General features: G+C 39.0%; 1 protein-coding gene across 1 annotated transcript in view; it reads left to right on the top strand.

The window, feature by feature from the left end:
• Window positions 1-12,723, top strand: part of Phm (Peptidylglycine-alpha-hydroxylating monooxygenase) — a 285,691-nt gene that overhangs the window by 69,546 nt on the left and 203,422 nt on the right. Inside the window, exon 2 of the mRNA XM_090406196.1 lies at window positions 6,486-6,543. Within this exon, the coding sequence (XP_090262322.1) occupies window positions 6,486-6,543 (58 nt within the window). The remainder of the gene's footprint in view (window positions 1-6,485; window positions 6,544-12,723) is intronic.

Raw genomic sequence — 12,723 nt, 5'->3', positions numbered from 1 at the left:
CTAGCTTAGCTCCTCATATCTCGTGCTCACTCACCATTAAGTCTTCTTTCATTTCATTCTCTACAGTTGAGCTTCTGATTTCATACTCAGGATGAAATATCCTGATGAACTGCTCCAGTGGCGGCCGGTGAAAATTTTAAGTGGGGGTGCTGCATATACAAAAAAAAAAAAAAATCTAATCAGTAACGAATTTATTAATAAATAAATTTACATATTAAAAATTGCTTTATTAAAAAATATTTCATCCTCACCACGAACAAACACCAATAATAAAAGTTTCGTATCAATAGCAATGACAAGCGCAAACGAATATCAGCGTTAGATCGCAGTGCATTTGTTTCGTGTAACGATAATTGAAAAAATATAATTTTTTCATATTTTCAACAGTGACACTCGTCAAAATTCAGCCTTGTATCTATAATAAATAAATAATTATGTTATTTTAACAAAATAAAATAATATTGACAAAAAATAGTTCACCACGCACACGCACCAATAATGAACATTTCATATCTCCAGAAATAACGTGCATAAGGATACTAAAAATACACTGCCATTTGGGCAGTGTCTGAATGACATAACGTGCAATGACAAGTGCAAAAGAATATCCGCGTTAGTTCGCAGTGCATTTGTTTCATAATCTTAAGTGTTAATCGAACAATTCCAATTTTTAACTATTCAGTCAATGTCAAAACATAAGCTGTAACCTTTAACATGTTGTAATGCATTTATATAATGTTGTAAGTATTGTTATTATTTATAAACACAAACAAAATTTAATTTTTTCATTTTTTCCTTGGGGGTGCTGCAGTGTCGCAGTGCTTAGTATGGGCCACCACTGAACTGCTCACTGAACACTAGACTTGTCCTCTGTGGCAGTCACCAATCTCCCATTTCATCCATTAGCAGCATCTTACCATAATGATTCTTCTGCGTTCCACACATAAAAAAAAAAAAAAAACTCATGAGGTTTTTCTTGGCCTGATTTGCTAATTTCATCTTGTACTGCACTTTTTTTGTTGTCCCATCCAATTGAGTCATTCTCCTGGATTGCTCTTTATACTCTTCAAGCAACTGATTATTACCATTGTTCATCTTGTGCTGCCTTCAAAGTGCCCTTTTCTTCCAGATTTCATGCCTGATCCCCTTTTATCCATTTCACACCTACCTTATTCAGCCTTTTGATGCTATTATGTATTTCTTTGTCAGTTCCCAAGCAGCATTTATTTCCTTATCGCCTAGCTCTTCATTCCATGCTATAGCTCCAAGCTGTCTCCTAAGCTTGTCATAATCACCAGCCTTGAACTTCCATATATATCCTTTCCTCACAGAAATCTTCATAAGGCTAGCCACAACCCATGTGATCACATCATGATCACTATCACCAAATTGAGGGAAGTGTGAAATCCCACTCACAGTTGCATCCACATTTTCTCAACCTTTCTTCATACTCAACATCCAGAGAAAAGAAACCACATTAATCACCTCTAGAACTTTGCAATATCTCTTCATCTTTTCAAAAACCAAGTGACAAAATCTGTACACAGATTTTGTCACTGAGAAGAAAAAATAAATAAATAAAATAAATAAGCCATCATCATCATCATCTTCCTTATACCCTCTTTTACCTTGCGGTGTCGAGGGTCCATTGATCATCGGACCTCACTCCGTTTTTACAGGATAAGGTGGTCAGCCTTATGCCCCAGTGTATCCTATGGCCTGTAGTGTTGAGTTCTCAAGGCCAGTTTGCCTGTTTTGTGGGATGAAAAACCCCAGAATAAACTGGGGAAAAAACCCTGCTGTCCACACCCAAGACTGGCTAACTTGGCTATGGCTGAGGAAGATCCTTCAGCGCCTCATGTCACCGACGGGAATCGAACCTAGGACACTTCTTCCCCAGGCATATGGTTGCGAAGCGCATAGCCACTAGGCTAACTGTGCAGACTCATTGTTATTGCTAGAATCCAAAAATCCGAATTTGATGTCTACGTGTCATAAATAGTACATTTTCGTACAATGAGCCCCACTATAAATAAATTAGCCAATGCCAATTCTACAAGTCAAAAAAAAAAAAAATAAATAAATTAAATAAGCTAACGCCTTTTTATTCCCGTATAGGGAGTAGGCGAGGCCGTTTTAGCCCTGTTTAACTTTTGGAGACCAAGTGGGCACTTCAATCTCCGCTAGTACCCAATCAGAGATAGCTGGCCCAAGGCTATCACTAATTAAACGGCATGCAGTGAAGAGAGATGGCTCAACAAGTGCTGCCATCTCATGGTCCCTAACACAATATATTTAATGTCTGAAATAAGGTGGGTTCTATGGTCGATTTTCTTGAGTTTACAGGACGAAAAACCTGAGTTTCCAGAAGAAAAAACCTGCTTGCCTGTGCCAGAGATTGACTAACTCGGGAACCGGGTCGAAAAAATCAAATCTTCCTTCGTGCGGTCAGGTGCTGTGGTGTGCAAACACCACATCCACTGAGTTACACAGGCTCTCTTCTACAAGTCAGTGTCCCTTTTTAATTCTTTTAATTTTAGATCCCTATCTACCATCACCCACAGATATCTTATTTCCTCCCTCCTTCACTGTATCCTGACCAATATACTGCACATCTTATCTTTGCTTTCAGAATTTTAAAATCTTAGACCTTGCAATATTAAATCGGCAAGGCCACACCTGTGTCCATTCACTGTCTATTCAATTCCCCTTCTAAGGCCGTAACACCTGATCTACTCAGTTCTTCCCAATTTGCATCATCTGCAAACAACTGAATATTCCCTCCCTAGATTCAAATCTTCCTCAGTATCATTATTATTATGTGACACCTCCAGAGAGTACAAGGACTCGTCATGAGAAGGTACTCTACTCTGCCTCACTAAATACAACTCGCCCTCTACTTCACCCTCACTTACACCCTCTACTTAATTCTCCTACTACTATCAATGCTATTTATTGCCCATCATCACCAACAACGGTATTTTTTGTCTGTAAATTGTGTGTATTCTGAAGGCTGATTTGTCTGTAACATAAGAATTTTTAACATATAAGTTAAAAAGCAGTGGCCCTAAAACAGGCCCTCGAGGCACACCACTTATGCTTGTCTTTTCTGGTATATTGCTCCCCTATACACAACTTGGTGACCCACACTGACGTTTATATGTATACACACAAAACCTAACATACTTTTCCTTAAACTCATTCTGGCATATTGCTCCCATATACACAACTTGCTGATACCTAATTATTATTATTTGGTATCTCCATAGAGTCTGGAGACCCATCGTAGGTGACCCACACTGACATTTATATATACACACACAAAACCTAACATACTTCTCCTTAAACTCATTGACAGTCAGATCACTTGCAATTAATTCTGGCAATCCATTCCACTCAGTCACCACTCTCCACACAAAAAATCTAGTCTGCACACCCTTACTAACCACACTCTTATGCAACTTCCAAGGGTAATGCCCTAATTCTGTGAAAATTTGTCATATATCAAAAAATTTCCTTTGCACTCAATTTTATAAAAACCCTTTTAATATTGTATTGGTTTCTATCATATCCCTTCTTTACCACCTGTCAACTAAACTTTGTAACCCCCACACCTTCAGCCTCTCCTTATGGGGAACATTTTGCAGACTTGTCACCAGCTTGGTCACTTCTCTGAATCCTCTGAACTGCTGCTGCTTATCTGCAAGAAACCCAGATGACCGAAACTATATCAGATAATCAAAATATTGCTGAATCATAGCCTTATAAACAGGAATAACAACTTCCCTATCTTTATTGTTAGCATGTTTTCAATGTCCAAGTAATCTTTTGTGTTATTTTACCAACTTTTGCAACATACTCTCTGAACTTGACCACCATTAACCTCAAGTCCCTAACCTCATTAATTTCCTGCAATTCAGTACCATAAATGTGGTACAGTATACAACCTTTCAATCCGAAGTGCATAACTTTATGTTTGGCAACATTAAATTGAAAATCATTATCCTTTGCCCACAATGCCAATTTATTTAAATCATCCTGTAGGATATCAACATCTCCTTTATCAACTATTGCCTTCCCCAGTTTTTCATCATTAGCAAACAACTGAATATATCCCCTTAAATCTTTCTCTATATCATTGATATACAAATTAGAGTAGTGGTTCTAGTACAAAATTCTGAGATACTCCACTAGTCTCCCTCATTCTCTTAGATTCTGCTCTACCATATATTAATCTCTAGTGTGCCTGTCAGCCACTCCTATCCATACTACTAGCTTCATATCCATTTCCCATTTCCTCCAACTTTTGTAATAGTTTTCCATAGTTTTCTGCCAAATGATTTTGAAAATTCCAGAAATATCATATTGTCGCCATTTCCTTTATCCAGTTTTGCTGTCACTTTAAAATGTGAGTAAATTACTAAGACAACCCCTACTCTTTACAAACCATGCTGCCCACTATAGAGATCATATCCCTATCTGCCCACTGTTGGAGTTTACCTTTCCAATACTTGAATAACAGCTCCTGATATAATAATTGGTTTGTAGTTTGCTACTTCTCTCTTGGAGCCACCTTTATGTAATGGAACTTTCTTACCCCTCTTTCCACTCCTTTTGGAACCCTGTTAGAGATGAGACTTAGATTGAACAACTTCATCAGAGAAAAATGCCAAATCTCTTGTGCATTCATGTAGTACACGGTCTTCACAAAAAAAAACATCATATCCTTCCATCTCTATTCCTGTCAGTAGGTTATCCTCATCCAACTGTGTCTCATTTATTCTAACAATTTTCGAGTGAACAAACTCAATGTGACAATTTCTTACCTTTTGTACACAAAACATACTGTAACAGTTCATTTCTGGATCTGTAACATGTTCTGCTGATACTACTTATTAGACGTGACTTCTCCATTCCTTCCTCTCTCACATTACTCATTCCAGAACTCTCTCCAGACCCAAATGCTGCTCCAGATTTTTTACTTGTCTCTACTCACACGTTCACTATCTCTTCAGGCATCAACCTTTCTCATGATGTACCTCCCCCCCCCCCACCTGACTTCCAGCAATTCTTTGCACTCATTATTCTCTCTTCCAACAGCAGAATCTCCAGATTACTTCAACACCAAAACCATTCAAATAAAGACCATCACTCTTATGCAGTTGCATTCATTCCTCTAACTCATTCCACTCATTCAGAAACTGCTCTCCTTTCTCTTCACATGCTTCCAGTCACATATATTCATAATCTTTGCTCGCTTCCTCATCTCATGATTATCAGGCATGGGTAACACACTAACTACCTTTCGTACATCACTATCATTTTTTATTCTTTTCAATAACCTTTTGACATCCATTCTTACATTCTCCTTGTTTAAAACCAAGTCATTTGTTCTTACTGTTATGACTGCTACCAACTCTTTTGCTCACTTTCTCCTCATATAGAATTCCTCAATCGCTCTATTCATTCTACCTCCAGGAAAATAAATGTACATTCTCTTGTTCTCAACATCCCTAATAATCAAATACCCATATATGACCTCTCGCAAGTCATGCATTACCTCTTTCATACTGCCATCATTCATTTGTCCTCTTCAATCTTCCATACGTATCTACAGTTCTCTTCAATCTGCATGTGTATCTCATCTTCACCAAATCTGCTTTCAAATCTTGTGTTATATTTTCAATATCATTCACTCACCATCTTGCCAGTCCTGCTCATTATATTACCATTAACTGCACCCTGTTTTTCACTATCATTCTCGCATGTTTTTTTTCCCTTTAGTCACACTCCTTTCTTTCAAGTCGCACACTTTCTTGACATCTTTTTTGCTTACTACCATGATCCCTACTCTGATTCAAACAAGCCTCATAATCCATCAGCATGTTGCACTTTTCAACAGTCATTTCTCTTAACTGATCCAAAATAGCATCTGCAGCATCTCTCCACACATACATATCACACTCATGGCACCATACCATTCTCAAAAAATATATATATTCACTTTATTTGTCTTTTGTACTGGCCTATACAATGATGTCCCAGAGAGATAAGAAACACACAATTTAAAATAATACTATCTAAAAAATTTGACTAAACACCACATACCAACAGCAAGACAGTCTAAAAATTACACAATAAGTATTTTATTGTGTGGCAACTTATTTTGCCATAGCAAGGTTCTTCATTTTATCGATGTGTCCTCTAAATTTTAGGTACTTATCCACCATCACTCCTATCTCAACTTCCTTCAATATATCCTCACCAATTGTTTACTCTACATCCCATTTTGTTTTCCAAATTTTAAAACCTTACACTAGAGGCAACCTCACTCTCTGCTCTAGTCAATCTGTGTGTTTTAAGAACTTTGTTATAAGTCGCTATTTACTGAATTGTGTAACCAGTTAAGCATCATAAAAGAACATTGTTATGCTTCAGAACCTTAGTATTTATATGTGTAAGATTATTTTTGAATTTTATTACAGAAAGAAACATATCTGTGTACAGCACTGAAAATGCCAAAGAAGGATTATGAGTACATTGGTAAGCATAAAACATTTATTAAAATGTGCAATATTTAAAAAAAAAAAAAAAAAAAAAAACAGCAGTTATATACATCATGGTCTTATGTAATAGCTGGCTTTCCATAAACATTTTACTAGCCATTAATTTGTCCTGAGCCATGTTGCTTTAGTATTCATCATAAGTTATTGAAATGTGCCCTCATGGGGAGGAGGGATATATAGCATACCATGATAGCACTATATAATTAAGTTTATATTGTTACTAGCTTCTTATCAACTCACTTGGTTGTTGAAAAATACCTTGACGAGCAGTTCATTCGGGTACGAATGAATTGAAAGGTGATAAATTTTTTATGAGAGAGGACTTGAAAGTATTGTTAAAGGTAGCGAAAGAAAAGAGTGACAGAGTTAGAATGGTTAGTCTGTTACTGCGGTATGACAGAGGAGTTTAGAAAGAGGGCCATAATCGCAAATAACATCATGCGCAGGTTATGCAGACGGTGTGGTGTGGAATTCGTGGATGTGTATAATGTACCCGAGCCAGCACTAAGGACAAAAAATGGGAATGGGTCATTTAGAATAACGCATCAACATAGGGGTGGGACTAAGGGATCACTGCATTTCATGTATACTAATGCCAGGAGTATTAGGAACAAGAAGGAAGAATTTTTGGCCTTTATTGGCTCTTCCTGGCCACAGGTTATTGGCCAGGAAGTTAGTGGGATAGAATATAGTTAACATATAGTTAGTGGGATAGAATGTGTAGGTTATAGTGTGTTTAGGAGGGACAGAGAGAATAAAATGGGGGGAGGGGTATTATTGATGATAGCTGATGAACTGCAGCCAAGGAGAATTGAAATTGTATCGCAGGATAGTGAAAGGAACTCATTTGAGGCTATTTGGTGTGAGATTGAGACTGGCAGAATAAAATATACAGTTGGGTGCTGCTATAGACCAGGTGATGGAATAGATGGTGGAGAAGTATGCATAAGGAAATTGATGAAATGAGTGGAAGGAGGGTAATTATTATGGGGGATTTCAACTATGGTAACATTGATTGGAAGGAGGAGAGGACACATGTGAGGAAGGAAAAGGATTTTATTCAATTATTATTATTATTATTATTATTATTATTATGGGTATCTCCATGGAGTCAGTAGACTCATCGCGGGAGACCCAAACTAGCAAAACAATATCTGTCATATCTCTTCTTGAATTCATTTACAGACAAAGAGCTCACAACTAAGTCAGGCAATGAATTCCACTCATTCACCACCCTCCAGGCAAAAAACCTTGTTCTGACACCTTTGTTAACCACACTCTTCTTTAATTTCCAGAGATGGCCTCTTGTTCTTCCATCACTATCACACAGCTGAAACATTTCCCCTGCATCAATCCTATAAAAACCTTTTAGTAATTTGAATGTTTCTATCATATCCCCTCTTCTTCGCCTATCAACCATTTTTGAGGGATAACTATCTGAGACAGCATGTAATTGAAAATACTAGGGGTGTGAGAGTGCTTGACCTGGTAATAGCATCTGAGAATTTGACTGTAATGAATATGACCATGTTGCCACCTATTGGTGAGAGTGATCATAAGGTCTTGACCTGGGAGGTGACTAAAGGTGTGGAATTTTCGATTAAGACAGGTTATATGTGGAATTACCGTGCTGGCAAGTATGACAAGCTTAGGAGATTGCTTAGGAGATCAGTGCCATGGCATGTACAACTGCAAGGGCTGGACGTCGATAGAGCATGGGAAGTGGTCAAGGAGCATTTACAGGAGGTTATGGCTGATTGTATAGCTAGGGTCTGAATAGTAAAACAAGTAGGGGTTAAATGGATGAATAACACCATTAAGCTTGAGCTGCAAAAAAAGAAACAACTGTGGAGGGAATTTAAAGAAAGGGGTGACCTGCACAGACATGAATGGTATAAAGTGCAGGCCAGAAAGGTAACGAGTGTGGTATAAAAAAAGCAAAAGCGGATTATGAAAGGAAACTAGCTATGCAAGCAAAAGAGAATCCCAAACAGTTCTTTCAATTGCTGCAATAAAGAAAAAACTGTACACAGCAAAATGATTTTAAGGAATGACGATGGGAAGGAGGTCACTGAATCAGTCGATATAGTGGAGTTACTGAGCGCGCATTTTGCAAAAGCATATCATCCAGGTGGTGACATTGAAAAAATGAAGGAACCATTAGTTTATATGGGAATAGTGATGAATGAAGTGGAGGTGACTAGTCTATTACAGAACCTTAATGTGTACACATCTGTGGGATTGGATGGTATATCGGCAGGGGTCTTGCGTGAAATGGCTAAGGAATTATCAGTGCCCTTGACCATGTTGTTTAATCTGAGTCTCAGGTCTGGTTTAGTTCCGAAGGTGTGGAAAGAGGGGAAAATAGTTTCACTGCATAAAGGAGGATCCAAGACTACGGTTGCAAATTACCGACCGATCAGCATATCAGGAGTCGTTGTCAAGGTCTTGGAGAAAGTAGTCAAGGGAAAAATACAGGAATGGATTGATGAAAATGAGATACTGTACAGGGGACAGCATGGCTTTGTGAAGGGTAGATCATGCTTCAGTAACTTGCTCAAGTTTTATAACAAGGTGACGGCTGAACTGGATAAGGGCAATGGGTTTACAGTGATACTCCTGGACCTGGCAAAGGCGTTTGACAGGATACCACATGGAATACTAATCCGTAAACTACAACATATGGGAATGGATATAGGGTTGGTGAGATGGATAGGTGATTGGTTGATGGAGAGATATCAAAGAGTAGTTTATTCAGGAGTAGAGTCCAAAAGACAGCCTGTGACTAGTGGTGTGCCGCAGGGTTCTGTTCTTGGACCACTGCTGTTTAATCTGTTCATTAATGATATAGGGAAGGATCTAAATGGAACAACTCATTTGTTCGCTGATGATGCAAAGTTGAGTAGGGCAATAGTGAATGCAGAAGATGTCAAAGTCTTGCAGGATGACTTAGATAGATTGGAGTTCTGGGCTAACGAGAATGGATGTCAATTTAATGTGACAAAATGTAAGGTTATGCATTTTGGGGTGAAAAGATTAGCAGCAGTATACCACATTGGTGGAACTGTACTTCAAGAGATTGATGAGGCCAGGGACTTGGGAGTGTTGGTGGATAGGGAGATGAAGAGTAGGGGGCACATGGCAAAAGTAGCTAAATCAGCTCATCAACTCACTTGGTTGTTGAAAAATACCTTGACGAGCAGAGACAAGCAAGTTATTGTACCTCTGTACTGAGCCTTGATAAGACCTCATCTCGACTACTGTGCCCAGATTTGGTCACCTAGGTTCCTTCTTGATGTGGGGAGGTGGAGAGGATCCAGAGGCGAGTGACTTAAGATGATAGCCGGTCTATGGAATGAACCATATGAGAACAGGTTGAAGATTTGTGGGTTGCAGAAACTAGTTGATAGGCGGAAAAGGGTCGATATGATTGAGACATTCAAATTGCTAAAGGGATTCTATGGGATAAATTCAGAGGATATTTTTGAGATCAGGACTGGTGGTGGGAGAACTAGAGGACACCTATGGAAGCTGGGCAAGAGTGTGGTTAGCAGGGGTGTTAGAGCTGGGTTCTTTACTTTTAGAGTGGTAAATGAGTGGAATAAGCTGCAAGTCTGTTGTGGGTTCTATCACGGTGAAAGAGTTCAAGGCAAGGTATGATAGATACTGTGAGATTGTAATCGCATAGTTGTGTGGATATGATGTTTAGGGCCTCCCTCGATGAGTCTCAGGACTCCTGGAGTCACCCAAAATAATAATAATAATAATTATCAACATTTTGCTTCCAAATTAATGGAATGATGGAGAGTTCAGTGTACAGAAATTCAATGATTTGTTTGTTTTTACACAATCTAAATCATTGAATCTAACATTAGATTCACGGTGAGATATGATATTCATGACTGAGGAAACAGCATGAATTGTGCAGCAGAAAAGTGTTAGAGAGAGAGAATACAATGATAATACAGTTGGTCACAGTTAATGCAGGATATGGAAAAGAGCAACAATAATGAATGACATACTAGTGAGAATGTGTCCAAACAGGCCTGGAATATATGGATGAGGTGTATGCAAGAAATCAGCTGCACTTAAACATGAAAACATCCAAGCATCTGGAGATATTGTTCTTTGGGCATGTGGTGTTAGGGCACGGAAACTAAAGTTTCCAGGATGGATAGTAGCAGGAATAATCTCTTATATGAGGACAGTTGCTTAGGAGATCAGAGCATGTGTGGTATATCTTGATGTCAAATGAAGCCTGGAGGGGGGATAATAGTAGGTATGGGAATATTAATAATGCATTGATATTTCTCTATATGAAAATACTGGGAGTATCTGAAATAAAAGGAATGAAGGGATGGCATTAATAGCCTCAGCATGTCCAAAAATTGGTTTACAGAAGTGTCCTGAGGAATAGAAGGGTAAATAGGGTGGTGCAGTGTTTATAAGTGTTGCATTGTATACACTCAGGGTGGAAAATTAAGAGGGGAAAGGCCATTAGTGGTCTTGAAAGTGTCAGGTGGAAGCAGGCAAGACAGGATTTTATTATTATTATTACACCCTCCGTGGAGTCTGCAGACTCGTCGTGAGAAGTTCATTCATCTGACAACGTATTTATAATATCGCATCTTAAAATCCTTAACACTCCTTGCATTAACAACACATTCTGGTAATGCATTCCATTCACTGACAATTCTCCATGTAAAAAAATCTACTCCTCGCATCCCTCTTCACCACACTCATACATACATAATTTCCAGGGATGACCACTGGTTTTTTTCCTCTCTTGCCTGCTACTCTTTTTGTAATCTCATCTGGATTAATCTGATAAAATTCTCTCACTAACTTCAATGTCTCTATCATATCACCTCTTTTCTTTCTATCCATCAAACTCTGCAATCCACATTTTTTCAACCTCTGTCATTAGCTACCAGTTCAAAGTCCTGATATTGTCTTAGTCACTTGCCTCTGTACCATCTCCAATGTCTCCACACCACACTGAAAACCAGGTGACCAGATTTGAGCACAATAGTCCAAGTGTGGTCTGACCAGTGCTTTATACAGTGGCTTCCTTATCCCTATCTTCTGGTTCCCATCTGCCATACGGCTGCGGGAGGGTAGCTATATGCTACCATTCTAGGGAGAGATGATTATGAGCAAGGTGGTTTCCCGTTGCCTTCCTTGCCGTAAGTATTTATGACTGTAACCTGTGTGTTTACGGGGCCGGTTTGCCTGCTTGCGGGATGAAAAACCCCAGATAAACTGGCGGAAAAAACCCTGCTGCCCACGCCCAAGACCAACTAACTTGGCTATGGCTGAGGAAGATCCTTAAGCTCCTCACGTCGTGGACAGGAATCGAACCTAGGATACTCCTTCCCCAGGCATATGGCTACGAAGCGCAAAGCCACTAGGCTAATCCCTATATTATTATTATTACGTAACAGGTAGTCCAAGGACTCATCGAGGGAGGGCACCTACTTAACAACTCGCTGTCTCCACACTCAATCCACTAACTACAACGAACCGCAACTACCATCATCATTTACACCAACACCATCTACTTCCCATCACCACCACTATTATTTTCACTGAAAACACAAACATCCATGCCCATGGTGGGATTCGAGCCCGCAGCCTTTTGGGTGGAGAGTGGATACACTGATCACTCAGCCAACCAGGCTGGCATATGTTAGAGTACTTCTTATCACAGCAGCACTACGATGTGCAACCTTAGTAACATGCCCTCTAAACTTCCGTCTACTGTCAACCATCACTCCCAAATCTTGAATCTCATTCACTTCCTGCAGTACGGCACCATCGATATAGTACACAGCCTTATATTTCAGCACTCCAAAATACAACACCTTGCACTTATTGATATTAAAACTAAATCCCACTCCTTTGTCCAAGTGAAAAGTCTATTCAAATCTTTCTGAAGAGAATTAACATTTGCAGTGCTACTTATGATTCTTCCCAACTTTGCATCACCAGCAAACAACTGAATATCCCCAGTCAGTCCACATGATATATTGTTTACAAACAAGTTAAACAGCATGGCACTGGTTACCCTCATTTTTTGAGACACTGCTCCATCTTACACAAACTGCTGGTATCATTCAGAGAGCTAATCTCCAATCTATCCAACCAATATACTATT

Source organism: Typopeltis vanoorti, chromosome 16, assembly GCF_054136105.1.
Source record: "Typopeltis vanoorti isolate ZY-2024b chromosome 16, IOZ_Tvanoo_1.0, whole genome shotgun sequence".
In the NCBI taxonomy this organism is placed as follows: domain Eukaryota; kingdom Metazoa; phylum Arthropoda; class Arachnida; order Uropygi; family Thelyphonidae; genus Typopeltis; species Typopeltis vanoorti.
This window is presented reverse-complemented; position numbering and strand designations above follow the sequence as displayed.